The 15,250-nt window shown below is 37.2% G+C and overlaps 1 protein-coding gene across 8 annotated transcripts in view; it reads right to left on the bottom strand.

Annotated features, from left to right (window-relative positions):
• Positions 1-15,050, bottom strand: part of MRPL42 (mitochondrial ribosomal protein L42) — a 69,517-nt gene extending 54,467 nt beyond the window's left edge. For 6 of the 8 annotated variants that reach the window (XR_014145844.1, XR_014145842.1, XM_081822195.1 and 3 more), the window contains exons 1-4: positions 14,983-15,050; positions 13,227-13,390; positions 7,928-7,991; positions 5,857-5,941 (exon numbers count right to left, since the gene is read on the bottom strand). Coding sequence is in view for 4 of the 8 variants with exons in the window: in XM_081822195.1 (XP_081678321.1) it covers positions 5,857-5,941; positions 7,928-7,991; positions 13,227-13,296 (219 nt within the window). In the remaining 4 variants the exon portion in view is untranslated. Of the gene's footprint in view, positions 1-5,856; positions 5,942-7,927; positions 7,992-13,226; positions 13,391-14,755; positions 14,954-14,982 lie in introns of those variants that run through there. The other 2 variants (XR_014145845.1, XR_014145846.1) reach the window with 2 other exon arrangements.
• Positions 15,051-15,250: the final 200 nt, after the last annotated feature.

Below are 15,250 nucleotides of genomic sequence, written 5' to 3'. Positions count from 1 at the left end.
TATAGGAATGTTAGCCAGCATGTGACTGAGTTTACAATACAACAATTAACACACTCCGGAATTCATTATAGTACCTCAAGGTAGGTAAGTAAGTTTTCAGAACAGAATTTTACTTAGTTGCATTATTCATTAAAGAATCAGAAATAGGGGCACCTCGGTTGGTTAAGCATCCAACTCTTGATCTTGGCTCAGGTCATGATCTCAGGATTGTGAGATCGAGCCTCTTGTCAGGCTCTGCACTGGGCGTGGAGCCTGCTTAAGATTCTCTCTCCCTACCTCTTACACTGTTGGTGGGAATGCAAGCTGGTGAAGCCACTCTGGAAAACAGTATGAAGGTTCCTCAAAAAGTTGAAAATAGAGCTACCCTACGACCCAGCAATTGCACTACTGGGTATTTATCCCAAAGATACAAATGCAGTGATCCGAAGGGGCACCTACACCCCAATGTTTATAGCAGCAATATCCACAATAGCCAAACTATGGAAAAAGCCCAGATATCCATCAACAGATGAATGGATAAAGATGATGTGGTATTTATATACAATGGAATATTACTCAGCCATCAAAAAAATGAAATCTTGCCATCTGCCATGACATGGATGGAACTAGAGGGTATTAAGTCAAGTATGTCAATCAGAGAAAAATAATTATCATATGATCTCACTGATATGTGGAATTTAAGAAACAAAACAGAGAGGGCGCCTGGGTGGCTCAGTCGTTAAGCGTCTGCCTTTGGCTCAGGTCATGATCCCAGGGTCCTGGGATCGAGCCCCACGTCGGGCTCCCTCCTCGGGGGGAGGCCTGCTTCTCCCTCTCCCACTCCCGCTGCTTGTGTTCCTGCTCTCGCTCTCTCTGTCTCTGTCAAATAAATAAATAAAATCTTTAAAAAAAAAAAAAAGAAACAAAACAGAGGATCATAGGGGAAAAGAGGAAAAAATAAAATAAGACAAAACCAGAGAGGGAGACAAACCATAAGAGACTCTTAATCATAGGAAACAAACTAAGGGTTGCTGGAGGGGAGAGGGGTTGCGGGATGGGGTAAGTGGGTGATGGACATTAAGGAGGGCACATGATGTAATGAGCACTGGGTATTATATAAGACTGATGAATCACTGACCTCTACCTCTGAAACCAGTAATACATTATATGGTAATTAAATTTAAATAAAAATAAATTTAAAAAAAAGATTCTCTCTCCCTCTTCCTCTGCCCCTCCCATACCTCTCTCTCCTCCCCCTCTCAAAAAAAAAAAGTCAAATATTTTTTCTCTCATATCAAGTTTTGGGTTTCTTTTCCAATAATAAAGTTCTTATTTAATGTTATTGTTCCCCCAATAATAAAGCACTTATTACTTTAATTTTTATTTCCCAAAACTATAAATTGTGCCCATTATTTTTTAACTTGAAAGTTTACAGTCTCGGGTGCCTGGCTGGCTCAGTTGGTTAACTGTATGCCTTCGGCTCAGGTCGTGATCCCGGGGTCCTGGGATTGAGTCCTGCATTGGGCTCCCTGCTCCGTGGGAAGCCTGCTTCTCCTTCTGCCTCTGCCCCTCTCTCTCTCTCCCTCTCGCTCTGTGTCTCTCAAGAATAAATAAATAAAATCTTAGGGGGGGAAAAAAGTTTACAATCTCTAACCTTGCTTATCATTAAAGTGAGATACAATGAAAATGGTATTTCTTACATCCAAAGGAAACAAAAAAATTTCAGTGCGTTCATTTTAGGTGACTAAAATGTCATCAAATAATGCTTTATGATAACTTGAGTACTTTTTCACCTAAAGACATCAACTACTAAAAATCTCATCTCCTCCCCAACACATTTGAGTGATATAACATATTCCCATCAGTAACACTAACTCATTAAAGCCTTTAAGAATCACTGTTTTGGAAAGTCAAGTCATGTATATTTTAAATATTACATGATGATGTATGTAACACAAGGTGGTAACACTGTCTTACTTTACAAATACCATATATACGTATTACAATACAATGAAAATCTGAATTTTTAACCAGAAAGAAAATAATTCAAACATAAATGTCTTTACATTCATACACTATTAATGACAACTACTACATTCTCCCATTGTATTAAATGCTATAGCATATAATTATATTTGTTAGGCATATGTACATAAAAAATAAGACTTCTTTAAAAAGCAGTATCTAAGCGCATGAAGGTGGCACAACTGACTCAATACTACAGAAATGCAAAGTAACAAAAAGATATTAGTGAGAGGTAAAATAGGAGCCAAGTCAGAGCCTTGTTACAGAGGGCAGAATGCATTCTACAAGGAATAACAAATATTAAAAGTAGGAAAGAACACACAATAAAGAGATAAACTTTAAAATGGATCTTGAGGGCACCTGGGTGGCTCAGTTGATTAAGCACCTGCCTTCGGCTCAGGTCATGCATGATCCCAGAGTCCTGGGATCTCCTGCTCAGCAGAGAGTCTGCTTCTCTCTCTCCCTCTGCCCCTCCCCCCTGCTCATGCGCTTCCTCTCTCTCTCGCTCAAATAAATAAAATCTTTAAAAAAATAAAAATGGATCTTGAGAAATCAGATTATGAAAGACCTGCAAAGTAAGACTTGTAACAATTTGAGATAAGTAGAAATAAGGAACCACTTAGTGTGGGAGGGAATGAGCAGGTAGTATAATAAAGAGGTTAAGAACTTGAGCTTTCGTTTCTAATTCTACCACTTAATAGCTCTGTGACCTTGGACAAGTTATTTAAGCTCTTAATTTCCCTTTCTGTAAAGTCAGAGAAATAACACCTACCCAAAAGGGCTTGGTGAGGATTAAATGAAATAATAATATATGGTATGCTTAGCTGTCCCTTGTACTCTTAAGAGTTCAATACTGGTAGGCAGCTACTAAGATTTCTTTAAGGCCTCAAACAGGAGAGAATTTACTTTAAAGAAAAAGTCCTCCTTAGACATTTAAAGTAATTTTAAAAGATCATTACTTGTATGTAAAGCGAAATATTAGTGTCTTTGCAAGTTACTATGAGACCCTCAGAGGTCTAGCAAACACAGGATTAGAACCTATAATAGTTTTCTCTCTTTTAGGTGACTATACTTGTTGCTAAAGATCAAATGTTTTTAGCATTATCAAAAGTTAAGTTGTTTCCAAGTATTCATGAATGTTCCATTGTCTCTCTTCCTATTCCCAAGCAGGCTCAATTCTAATATATCACAAATTCTCTCTGCTTTGTATGATTAAACACACTTCTTTTCCAGGCACATAGATAAAAGACATCGGAATTAATGGATTCTTCAAAGTCTATACCAAGAGCCTCTGGCTGATTCAGAATTGATTTTTAGGTAGCATTTGATCTCCTTGATCAAACTTCAAAGAAAGGACACATGACTATTTCAAAAAAGGAAAAACTAAAATAAAACTGTCAACTTTAAAAAACATTCAGAACTGTCATCCTGACTTTTCCTTGTTTCTCTTAAGAATTTTCAAAATTTGACTTTTGAAATTTTCCACCAAATCAGCCACTAAAAGAATTGCCTAGTGCTAACATTTTAGTATTTCCAAGTCATTCTTTTTGCCCCTGGTGTAATATCTTTATTTTCCTAAACTAGAAATCCTAAATTCTAGAAGAACATTTTTAGAATATTAGTACTTTTAATAAAATATATACTCGGCAAAAGAAGAAGGAAGGATCTTTCTTCACAGATCTGGATCTGTGGAAAACAATCAACATGTTTTAAATTCAAATTACCAGAAAACCAATAATGCAAATCATCCTAATTTTCTTAAAGCCAGTCTCAGTAGGTATTTCTACATATGACCAGGATCTTTGTATGCAGTTGCTTTCCAGGGCCTAGAGAATCAAAGGGCACCCTGGAGTTGCAGCAGCCCTACCTCCTTGAGGAAAGAAAAAAAATCAAGACTAAACTTCAAGTCATGTTGGAGGGTATTTATTTATTATCATGTACTATCTGCATGAGATTTGTAAATCTAGATTCAAAAAGAACATACTGTATTCTAAATTCTAACAGTAACGTGTTTTCAAGAATGTTTCTTATTGTGCAGCCCAATCTATAATTTATTACTTGAGAAACAAAAAAATTCCATGCTTCCCCATGTGAATGTCTCTTAGCCCTAAAACAGAAAACCCGTAAGCATGAAGAGAGAGGAACAAATTTATTCATTTAATCAACACATATTTAGTGTTCACTTACCAAGTACAGGTGTTATTCCAGATGCTAAGGATATACCAGAGAACAACACAGAGCCCTGTCCTCATGGAGGTTACATTTTAGTGATGGGAGATAGACAGAAATACAAGAAAGTATCTATTGTGCCAGAAATGATACAAGCCATTGAGAAAAGACAATAGGAAGGAGCCCAGCAGTACGGGTACTACATTAAGCCCAGAGGTAGGAGCCTGCCTAATGTACCTGAAGAACAGCAGGGAGGCCAGTGTGGTGAGCAGTGGAATGATTACATGTAAAGTGATAAGAGTGATCTTCTAGACAAGAGAGAGAGAAAGACAGAGAGAGGGAGGGAGAGAAAGAGGGAGAAAGGAATACTGATGATGTGGGAGAGGAGACAACAGCTACAATGGGAGTGCAACAGAAAAAAAGGAACCAGGGAGTTGGACATGTATGCAAGGGAGTGATTATAATGATGGACCATGGAATCTATGCCAGGCAAGGAGAGAAGTGAGAATGTGTGAGATGCATGAGGGCTAAGAAAAAGTGCTTTGATCAATGGATGTAGGTCTCAATGAGGAGATGAAGAACTCTTGGAGCTGGGAGACTGGGGGAACTGGTAGGAAGCTAGTGGAATTCTTGAAATCTAGACTGGCAGGAAGGAGGAGCAGGTATTTGTGATTAGAACATCTCTAGAATACAGCAGTGGGAGTGGAGGCTGAGGTAGGGGAAAAAGATGAAGTGAGAGGTCAGGGCACAATACAGCGAGAGCTGGAGTGTTTACAAGCCAAAAGTCAGTGATTTATGCCTATTTTCTACACACTGCCCCAAGAAATGAAATGAAAGAGGTACTGGATTATTGCCTATGATATGTGGCTAGAATACAAAGCAGGCAGACAAAACGGTGAGGTTAAAGGGAATAAAAACTAGCAAAATAAAATTAAGCTATTTTCTCAAATCAACCATTATTCTGACCCTAATGATGATTTTTAAAAAACAGGTACCACTAGATGCATCATGTGACGATTTGAATTATCTAATTCTTTTCTCCTCAAAGAGCAAATCAAACACTACTAAATATAGTAAACTAAGGCTTAAAAGACATAGAAGGAAGCATTTCAAATATAAAATAAGAAAAAGACTTGGGTCAAGCTAAAATAAATCGTACTGAAGACAAAAACAAAACTTCCTCTATCTAGTGCTTGGCTTTTGAAGAAATATGGAAAAAATTAAACTAGTCCTTAAAATATATGCCCATGTTGACCCATTAGAAAAAGCTGGAAAAAAAAATTCACCAAACATGCAACGGATTATCAGAACCAATATAATATAAAGGGTATAAACCAGCATACCAAAATACAAGTTTTTCATGATTTATTAGATTACAATATAAGGTAGTATGGGACAATGTGTTTTATAAATCTGTACTAGCCAAAAATCACCTACCAGATTTTAGACCAGAAAACTGATGCCGTAATTGTGTTTAAATGGTTCACTCTGTATACTGAAAAAGTCTTTAAAGAAAGAAGATGAAAAAGATATGAGAAAAACTGAAATAGTAAAATAAAAACCAAAAAAAGATATAAACCAAATAAAGGAAATCAAACAATTCCATTCTCTTTGGATACTGTAAGGAAATGTGAATATTTCTAACAGCAAATTATAAATTACAAGAGATTTTCTCATACATACTTTTGTATGTTCATATGGAATGTCCACAGAAGGGTGGTAGCATACTATTGTCCTGCCATCCGATGTCAAAGCAAGCTCTACTTTGCTAAAAAAGAATGTTTCAGAAACAGAGTTATACTGTATTCAAGACAGAATGATTTTCTTAGAGATAAAATTAATTAACCAACCATAAATCCCTGAAGAATAGATGCTATGGCACTAGACTGGCAGACCTGGTACCTGTATCAGAGGGGACAACTCAGACCATCCCACAAAATATGTCAGCTTAACTACCACAACAAACCATTAATGCATAACCCACTCTTTTACCTATTTGTTTTTAGACTATCCAAATCTTTGGGAGAGATCTTCATGTTTTCTCATCACTATTATCAGAACTTTTTTCCTTATCTAAAAACTACCCTCAGGGTGCCTAGGTGGCTTAAGTCAGTTAAGCGGCTGCCTTCAGCTCAGGTCATGATCTCGGGGTCCTGGGACGGAGCTCCCTGTCAGGCTCCCTGCTCAGATGGGAGTCTGCTTCTCCCTTTCCCTCTGCCCCTGACCCTGCTTGTGCTCTCTCTCTAATAAATAAGATCTTAAAAAATAAAAACTACCTTCAAAAAGCTGTAAGAAGTATATTACTTTGTTAAATTATTAAAATTAAATATCAGCAAAGTACATAATCTTTCAGGCAAAGGATCACCTGAATTTCCAATCATAAAGATTGCAGCTGAGCCCTTTTCTAGATCAAGTGCCTTCTCCAAGTGCCTTTCGCGGAACAATACAGCTGTAAGAAGTCTCCCGTAAAAAGAGTTCTGCAGTCAAATAAATTTGGCAATTACTGAATACTATCCCTTCCCTCCACTGATATCCCTCAGAAAAACATATTTTGGGCAATACTCCTCTAAATATTTTTTCCAGCAATATTCTGGCTGGATCTCACCCAGGTACCAACTGACCAAGACTATTTTTCAAAGATCCTATCAACTATTATACTCAAATCCACATACATTCTAAGGAGCACAACTTTCAGCTTTCATTAACCTTATGTGTTCTCTAGATACCTACAAATTTAAGTTTCTAGGGTTTCAATACTAACCAGATTTGAACTAGATTGGCAATTAAACACTACAGTGTATTTTAGCTAACGTAAGATACAGTATTAGGTTGTTTCACCACGATTTTAAGATCAAATAGCATAATACAGCTATAATGAACATTTAATCTATCAAGTGATTTTTGATGAAGAATGGAGTTTTATATAATACACAACACTTATAAGATTCAATCTTTTCAGGTTTAAAGTGTTACCTATTACCTAGTCTAATTTCATCACTATCTTAGTACTTACTAAGTATACACTTAAAATTCAAATTAAAACTAGTGTCAAGAGGGAAAAAAATATTTTTTTACCAAAATTTGCAATAAAAACATCATAGCTTAAGAAAAGAACTGAGGAAGTACCAAATAAATTGTGACTGAATTAAATTATTTGTAATTTAGGGTTATTCAACATCAACCAAAAGATAAGATAAATAAATGCTTAAGCTAATAGATATGAACCCCAAGAGAAAAAACTAAAAAAACTAATTAACTTTTCCAAAAAGCTAAAGAATGCTTTAGGATAAAAGATAGCATTTCTTTCTTTCTTTTTTTTTTTTTAAGATTTTATTTATTTATTTGACACAGAGAGAGAAAGCACAAGTAAGCAGAGAGAGAGGGAGAAGCAGGCTCTCCACTGAGCAGGGAGCCGGACGTGGGGCTTGATCCCAGGACCCTGGGACCATGACCTGAGCCGAAGGCAGCCGCTTAACCGACTGAGCCACCCAGGCGCCCAAAAGATAGCATTTCTAACAGCATGTCTGTCTTACAACAAATTAAGGATTCACTGAAACACAATGATAATGATTTTTATTTAAAACATTTATGAGCCCAGATACTGTGTAAATAAGGCCGCTGAAATAATTTTTAAATACAAAATTAAAGAATAATCAGAAAAGAAAGCAGAAAATACCAAAATGAGAAATAAAATTAAAACATTTCAGATACAACTAACAGACTGTTATTTTTTCAACTGAATTTAAATACATACCAATTATAGTCATCTGGTAGAGAAGAATACGTAGATTTATGACAAACACAATATAAAGCTCCGTCTGCAAAAACCCCAAGCAGTAAAAGGGATTTAGTTCATTTGAGCATATGTTCTCACATAAATGTAAAGCTAGTTTCATTCATTCAACCAATATTTACTGTTTACTATGAAACAGGGGTGTACTAGAGATCGGGGATTCAACAAGATCTAGTCCCTGCTCTCAAAAAAGGTACAAGTCTGGTGAGAGACAATTCCAATATAAATGACAAGCCTTGTTAGGATGGGTAGGCACTGGGAGAGGGCACACAGGTTACAAAATAGGACTGTGCAGTTTTAAGAATGCCTTTCCAGTGAAGATGATGTCTAAGGTGCTCTGAAGGATGGAGGGATAAGCAGGAGTTGGCAGGGGTGAGTACAATGTTCCTTGTAGGGAGTTACAAGTGCTAAGGATCAGAGGAATACAGGAAGGATTTAGGTATTCTAAAAACTTGTAAAAATAAATAAATAAATAAAAACTTTGTGAGACCAAGTGCATGGTACAAAGGGAGTATGTTAAGTGATGAAATACAAAATAAACTGTTCAAATTTAACTTTTCTTAATCAAAATGCTCAGACTTCAAAGCATATTTTCCTTTTTTAGAATATCTGCAAATTCAAGAGCCATAATGACTTTGTTTCTCCTATGTTCAGAGAAACAGTGTTCCTTTAAATACAAAGAAAAAATGTAAATGTAGCTCAGTATAGTTAAAAACAGTTCTGAATAGGGTAGTCCTCCCCCATCCATGTTTTTGTTTTTTGCAGTTTCAGTTACCCAAGGTCAACCACAGTCCAGAAGCAGATGATCCTCCTCCTGACACAGTGTCAGGTCAGGAGTAGCCTAATGCTATATCACAATGCTATGTCGTTCACCTTGCTTCATCTCATCACATAGACATTTTATCTCACATTATCATAAGAAGAAGGTTAAGTACAGGACAATAGAGAAAGACCACATTCACATAATTTTTATTACAGTACCTTATTAGAATTGTCCTATTTTGTTATTAATTATGGTTGTTAATCTCTACTGTGCCTAATTGGTAAATTTATCACAGGTATGTATGTATAGGAAAAAGCATAGTATATATAGGGTTCAGTACTATCCACAGTGTCAGGCATCCACTGGGAGTCTTGGAATGTATCCTCCACAGATAAGGGAGAAATACTTTATATGCTGGCTAAAGCCAAGGATCAACTTCTCTCATCTGAGCCTCTTGCTCCTCAGTATGAAATGCAATCCCCATTTTGTTCAAATACCATTCATCCTTCAAAGTCTAATGCTACTCTTCCATGAAATCCTTTTTCTCCTCCCTGCCCCACAATTCCCATCACAGAGAAAGGAGTGGTCTATTGTACATGTCCCAAAACCTATGCTTCACTTGACATTGCTATATCTTCTTTGTGGTCTTTTTTTTTTTTTCTGCATCAGTTATTTATATGTATCAAAGATGTGTAAATAAGATATATTTTCCATCTTTGTATATTCCTCCTTTCCCCAAGGGCTGCATATAGAGGTCTAAACATAAATTCTTACTCCAAAGCATAAAAAGTGCCTTAACAAAACTCACTTCTATCATAAAAGATTGCTCAGCAAAATGTCAATCCCAAAATTCTATTGATGTAAGATTATAAAATACAAAGAATTAGAAATTTAACCTCATCTCTCAAAAGATTTGGTTTTCGATTATCTGTGCTAATATGAAGGAACATTCAGCATGACAAGTCAGAGGATGACATAAACATCATTTACACTTATTTTATTTTCTTCACACTGTCGGGAATCTTCTTAATTATATATGAATTAATACTAAAAGAAGTTTGTAGTCTCTGAATATAAACCAGCTAGGTGATATACACATTCACTGAAAGAAACAGGGTTGGGCTGGGTGGCAGAGGCAGGACAGACAGAATTAAATGTTTTTAAAATAGGCAGGAGGGAAAACTCAAGACAACAGTATTTCAGTTCAACAAGAAACTGTTCAATTTCTACCCTGTACTTAAACACAGACATTTGTTTGTACCCTCATGACATACATGACATTTTATATCATATTCAGGTATTTCTTATTTCCATAGATGTCTGCTTCACCTACAAGTGTAGATAAGTTCCTTAAGGCCAGGAACCACACCTCAATCATGACTCTGTCCCCTCCAGTGGCTACTAACAGAGAAGTGACTGCTGAACTGTGTCTAAAATGCTAACTTCTTCACAGTTAGTACATAATTAGAGATATTCATCTGACACTTTATCGAGAGAAAAACTCTAAATATGGTAAATATCAGAGGTTTTAAATATATAATTAGAATTGGGGCGCCTAGGTGACTCAGACGGTTAAGCGTCTGACTCTTGATTTCAGCTCAGGTCATGATCTCCAGGGTCCTGAGATTGAGCCCCGCATCAGGCTCTGTGCTCAGTGGTCTGCTTGGGATTCTCTCTCTCTCTCCCTCTGCCCCTCCCCACACCCTGCACACGAGCGCATGTTCTCTCGCTCTCAAATAAATAAACCTTTAAAAAAAAAGAATTAATGCCAAAGTTAACATCAATCAACTCAATTTACCAAAAAGAATTTCAATGAGTCAGCTCTCCATAATTTACAGGCTATTCTTGTTATGTATACATATGTTTAACTGCTTTTTGGTAAGATCTATAAAAACTGACAGTCCCACTTAACCTTTAAATGCTCAATATTTTAAGTTACTACAGGAAAGAAGATACAGTAGAAAGTGTTTTAGACTAAATAAGATGGGAAGACCCAAGTCTCGATCACAGCTCTCATCTATCTGATATACAACCGTGGGTAAGTTTCTGAGGGGTCAGAGAACTCAAGTTCCTTCATCTTCATAGAACACCTACCATGTAGTATTATTCAAAGCTGTAAAATTCAAAGTTGTAAAGATCAATGACTTAGTATGCTTAAAAACCCTTAAAATATTCTACATTCCCATTGTTGATTGTATATTTTGGAAGGTTTTAAATGTTCCTTTTGGCAAATGGGAGGCCTTTTTATTTCTGCTCACTGAACTTTCTCCCTTAATCATGGTTTTGCTTTGCCTCTAATCTTAATGTTCTTCCTTTTCATATAAGATATCAATAATAGTAATAATACTTTACCTTCAATAATAGTAATTATAGGACTTGTGGAGAATAAGGGGCTTCAGGATGCAAGAAGTTAGGCAGTCACTGAATATTAGGATGACTGAGTAATAATGAAATAATTTTCTGGGGTAACTTAAATTAATTCTTAGTTAACTAGATATTTTGACAACTCCAGTCCATTCAAATCAGCTCACAAATATTTATCACCTACCAGGTATGAGAGGTACTAAGGAAACCAAAATAAATTAGACACTACAAATTTATAATCTAGTAGGTAAAGTATACATAGATAATTTTCACTTATCCAGGGGCAGATTAACTGGTTTTCAGATTAACCTCAGTGAGGGCTAATTGCTGTTTCAGGAAATGGACTAGGAAAAAATGATTAGGTCTGATTTACCATCAGCCTTGAGGCTGGGTTCTAGTCAGGGCAAAGGTTTAAGCAAGCAGAAGTCTCTCTCCCAATTCTCAACAACAAAAATGCTCCTAAGTGATCAAGAACCGACTACTGTTTTGTTTTGTTCTCATTGATTTTTATTCTTTTTAAGGGAGGGATGAGAGAGAGAGAGAAAGGAGGGGGAGAGGGAGAAAGAGAATCTAAAGTAGGCTCCACACTCAGCACAGAGCCCAATGCAGGACTTGCTCTCACAATCCCGAGATCATGACCTGAGCCAAAATCAAGAGTTGGACGAGGGGCGCCTGGGGGGCTCAGTCAGTTAAGTGTCTGCCTTCAGCTCAGGTCATGATCCCAGCGTCGAGCCCACTATTGGGCTCCCTACTCAGTGGGGAGTCTGCTTCTCCCTCTCCCTCTGCCCCTCCCCCTCCACTTGTGCTCTGTCTCTCGCTTTCTCTCTCAAATAAATCAGTAAAATCTAAAAAAAAAAAAAAAAAGTTGGACACTTAACCAACTAAGCCACCCAGGGACCCCCTGATTTTAGTTTATATCTAAAGTCTCTTAACAATCTCCTCCTAATTTACTTGATTAAATCTACTTTTTACCTTAGTTTTCAACTCTTTTCCCCTAACTCAATAAACAAACATTCAATTACAAATGGCAATAAATAGAAAACATGAAGGAAGAGATTAAGGTCAGCCAGAGATGTGTAAAAAAGTTGGCTTGCATAGGTAAAGAAGAAAAAGCAAACTGATTATTACACTCTAACCATTATCTGCTTTAGAAATGGAAGAAGAGAGTTCACAGAGGAAAGGGAGAGTGAAAGCAAGACTGGTTGGGAAATAAGATTTTAATAATAGTCTATTTATTTATATGGGCCAATGTTTTGACTATCAAACATGTATCAAGAGGCTTTGAAGAAAATATTAGACCATGCACATTTCTTTTAAAAAGAAAGGTACAAATTATATATTAAATTATAAATTCCTTTTCTTTAAAACTAGGTGTCATGCCCAACATGGGGCTTGAACTCATGACCCTGAGACTGAGAGTTGCATGCTCTGCTAACTGACCCAGCCAGGTGCCCATATAAATTATAAATATTTTACATACTATGACATATAAAATGCATCTTTATATTAAACATACATATTTTTAAATGGCTAAGTACACAGAAAACACATACTGAAATCCTAAATATTAGCAATGATTTTTATAAGATGAAATTGTAAATTTGCCTTTTACTTGCTAATTTTAAGAACTACTAAAAAAGTGATATGTGAAAACATAGTGACCATAAGTGATTCAAACCAGAGAAAGTTCCTCTTTGTCAATCCCTCACTTGCCCTCTGCTAAATCCCACTAGTGGTCTATACAGATAACCTTTCTGGTCCACATTTTTTACTCTGTATTTATGCATATACCTATACAGGTATACGGTAGATCATCTTTTAAATGCACAAATGGGATCATACAATACTGTTCCGTGACATACTTTTCCCCCCTTCTATTTAGAGATCTTTTCATATTGGTAACAGCTGTTGATATTCATAAAGATGTGCCAAAATTTATCCACCCCTTCTGATAGCCATTTAGACTTTCTCCCCTTTTCCATTATTGCAAACACTCCTATTAAGAGGCATATACAATAACTAAACACTTTTTTTGCCTAATAACTAAAGACTTTAAATCTTCTACAGCGAACATGGATTTCTATAATATATGAAAAATTTTACATCTCTTTTTAAACATGAAAAAAATCTCACTTTGAATTGGAAATAAATGTTTCCAGATAGCTCTGTTTGATATCGCCCATTTTACTGCTGCTAACGCCATGGTGAATCAAGATGCTCATTAGGTGGTGAGAAAGAAGATGATTTGAAGAGAAACTGATTTTAAAATCTTCTTGCAGGTATACCTATTTTCATCCCTGCATAAAAGATAAAGAAAAATTAATGCCTATGATAAATTAAAGTGATACAATATATTGAACGCTACAAGAACAAGAGGAATCGCTAGCTAGAACTACAGTCACAAGAAAACCTTCTAAACAACTTTCCATTTCCATGTAATATATGACAAAGAACAACACCAAAATATAAGACCCAATGCCCTGGAACTATGTCCATTACTATTTTTCTTAAATGCACACTTCTCAGCACCTAGTATAGTTCTTTCCATTTAGTGAGCACTCAGCAAATGTGTAATTCCCCTTAGAAAACAGTCACCCACACATGCTACACAAAGCATCCTCCTTCATAATGCTAATGTGTCTGTGTGCAGCCTCTCAGGTGCCATACACATGATCTTACTACATCACTTGAAGTAGGATTGTTTCTAATTAAATTAAATATTAAACAAGGCCTATCCTTTACCCATTAAATACTGATTTAGAGGAACACATATAAACACTCTAAAGTCCCAAGTAAAATTTCACCCTCTTACATATGTACAAGGTTTTTAACTTTCCAAGATGCTTTCACTACCATTTCATTTTACTCTATTAATCATGACAGGTATCTTTATTTCATTCATGAAAAAACTAAAGTACAAAATTTAAATGATTTGCTTCCAAGAACTTTAGAGCCAGTCACTTATAAACTGGGAAACTTTGGGCAAGTCATTAACTAAACGACCCTCTGTTTCTTCCACGGTAAAATGGGGAAAACAACCACAACCTCCATGGCTTTTGTCAGTAAATGACTTATAACCATTGCTACATCCCTTGTTTTTAATTAGCCTCAATGACTATTCGTTCCCTTCCCCCAATAGTGATAAAATGGAATTGGGACATAGGCCTCACAGTCTTACTTGCTAGACTAAATTACGCAGGGTGATTCCCTGCACCGTCAGTACATTTGCACTACTTTCCTGAGTTCATACAGTGTGCTTTTTACAGTTTATAACCCCCTTTCCCTATACATTATAGGCTCTTTCACAAGTCTGTGAAGTAGGCGTCTCCATTTTATACACTGAGAACCTGAGGTTCAGAGAGGTCAAACGATTTACCTGCCCGCTATACCGCTGCTTTATAGGTGGCATGGGTTGGACGCAAACCCATGTCTTCTGACTACGAACCAAAAAACAAAGTATCTGGGGGGACATTAGATCCCCTCAATCAGGGCAACTGGAAAGTCAGATCACTCACTCCAGGGAGAGAAATTCAGACAGTAAATTCCTTGGCCCAGAATTCAACCCCGAAGGAAAAACTCCGGAGAGCTTCGAAGGACTCGCGGTTTGAGGAACATGCTAAGAGAAGCATCGGGACTAGCACCCAAGAACAAAATCGAAAGACTTGGACTGGAGGGGTCCCCGAGCGATCCGCCGAGGCACGAGGGGAGCCCACAGGAAGGGCACGGCCATATGCCAACCCTTCTGCAGGACGGATTGAGAATGGTGACACCAGGGGCTTTACCCTGCCGCGAACGATAGGTAGAACACATCGACATCTCCCCATAAGGCTTCTGGACCTGCCTAGCTTTTAGAAACTCCTTAACCAGAGGAAGAGAGGGTAGCAGTTACCTGACAGCCGTTCACCGCGAGCCCGCCATTTTACCTCAATCCGGGTCCTAGAAGACACCGCTTCACGCACCTCCCTGGTCCGCGGGGCACTCTGGGAAATGTAGTCTCCGCGGGAAGAGCTCCGGGTGGGCTGAGAGCCAGATCTATTGAACTTGTTCCCGTGTTTAGCTGAAGCTGTTTGCCTCAACTTGAGCTCATGAACCCCCCTCTCCCCAAAAAACAAAATCACTGACCCGTGCACACATCCTTAGAAAGTAGCAAGCACTAT

Source organism: Leptonychotes weddellii, chromosome 5 (genome assembly GCF_054177405.1).
Source record: "Leptonychotes weddellii isolate Sample4059 chromosome 5, ASM5417740v2, whole genome shotgun sequence".
In the NCBI taxonomy this organism is placed as follows: domain Eukaryota; kingdom Metazoa; phylum Chordata; class Mammalia; order Carnivora; family Phocidae; genus Leptonychotes; species Leptonychotes weddellii.
The sequence above is the reverse complement of the archived record's forward strand: the minus strand, read 5'-3'. Positions and strand labels throughout refer to the sequence as shown.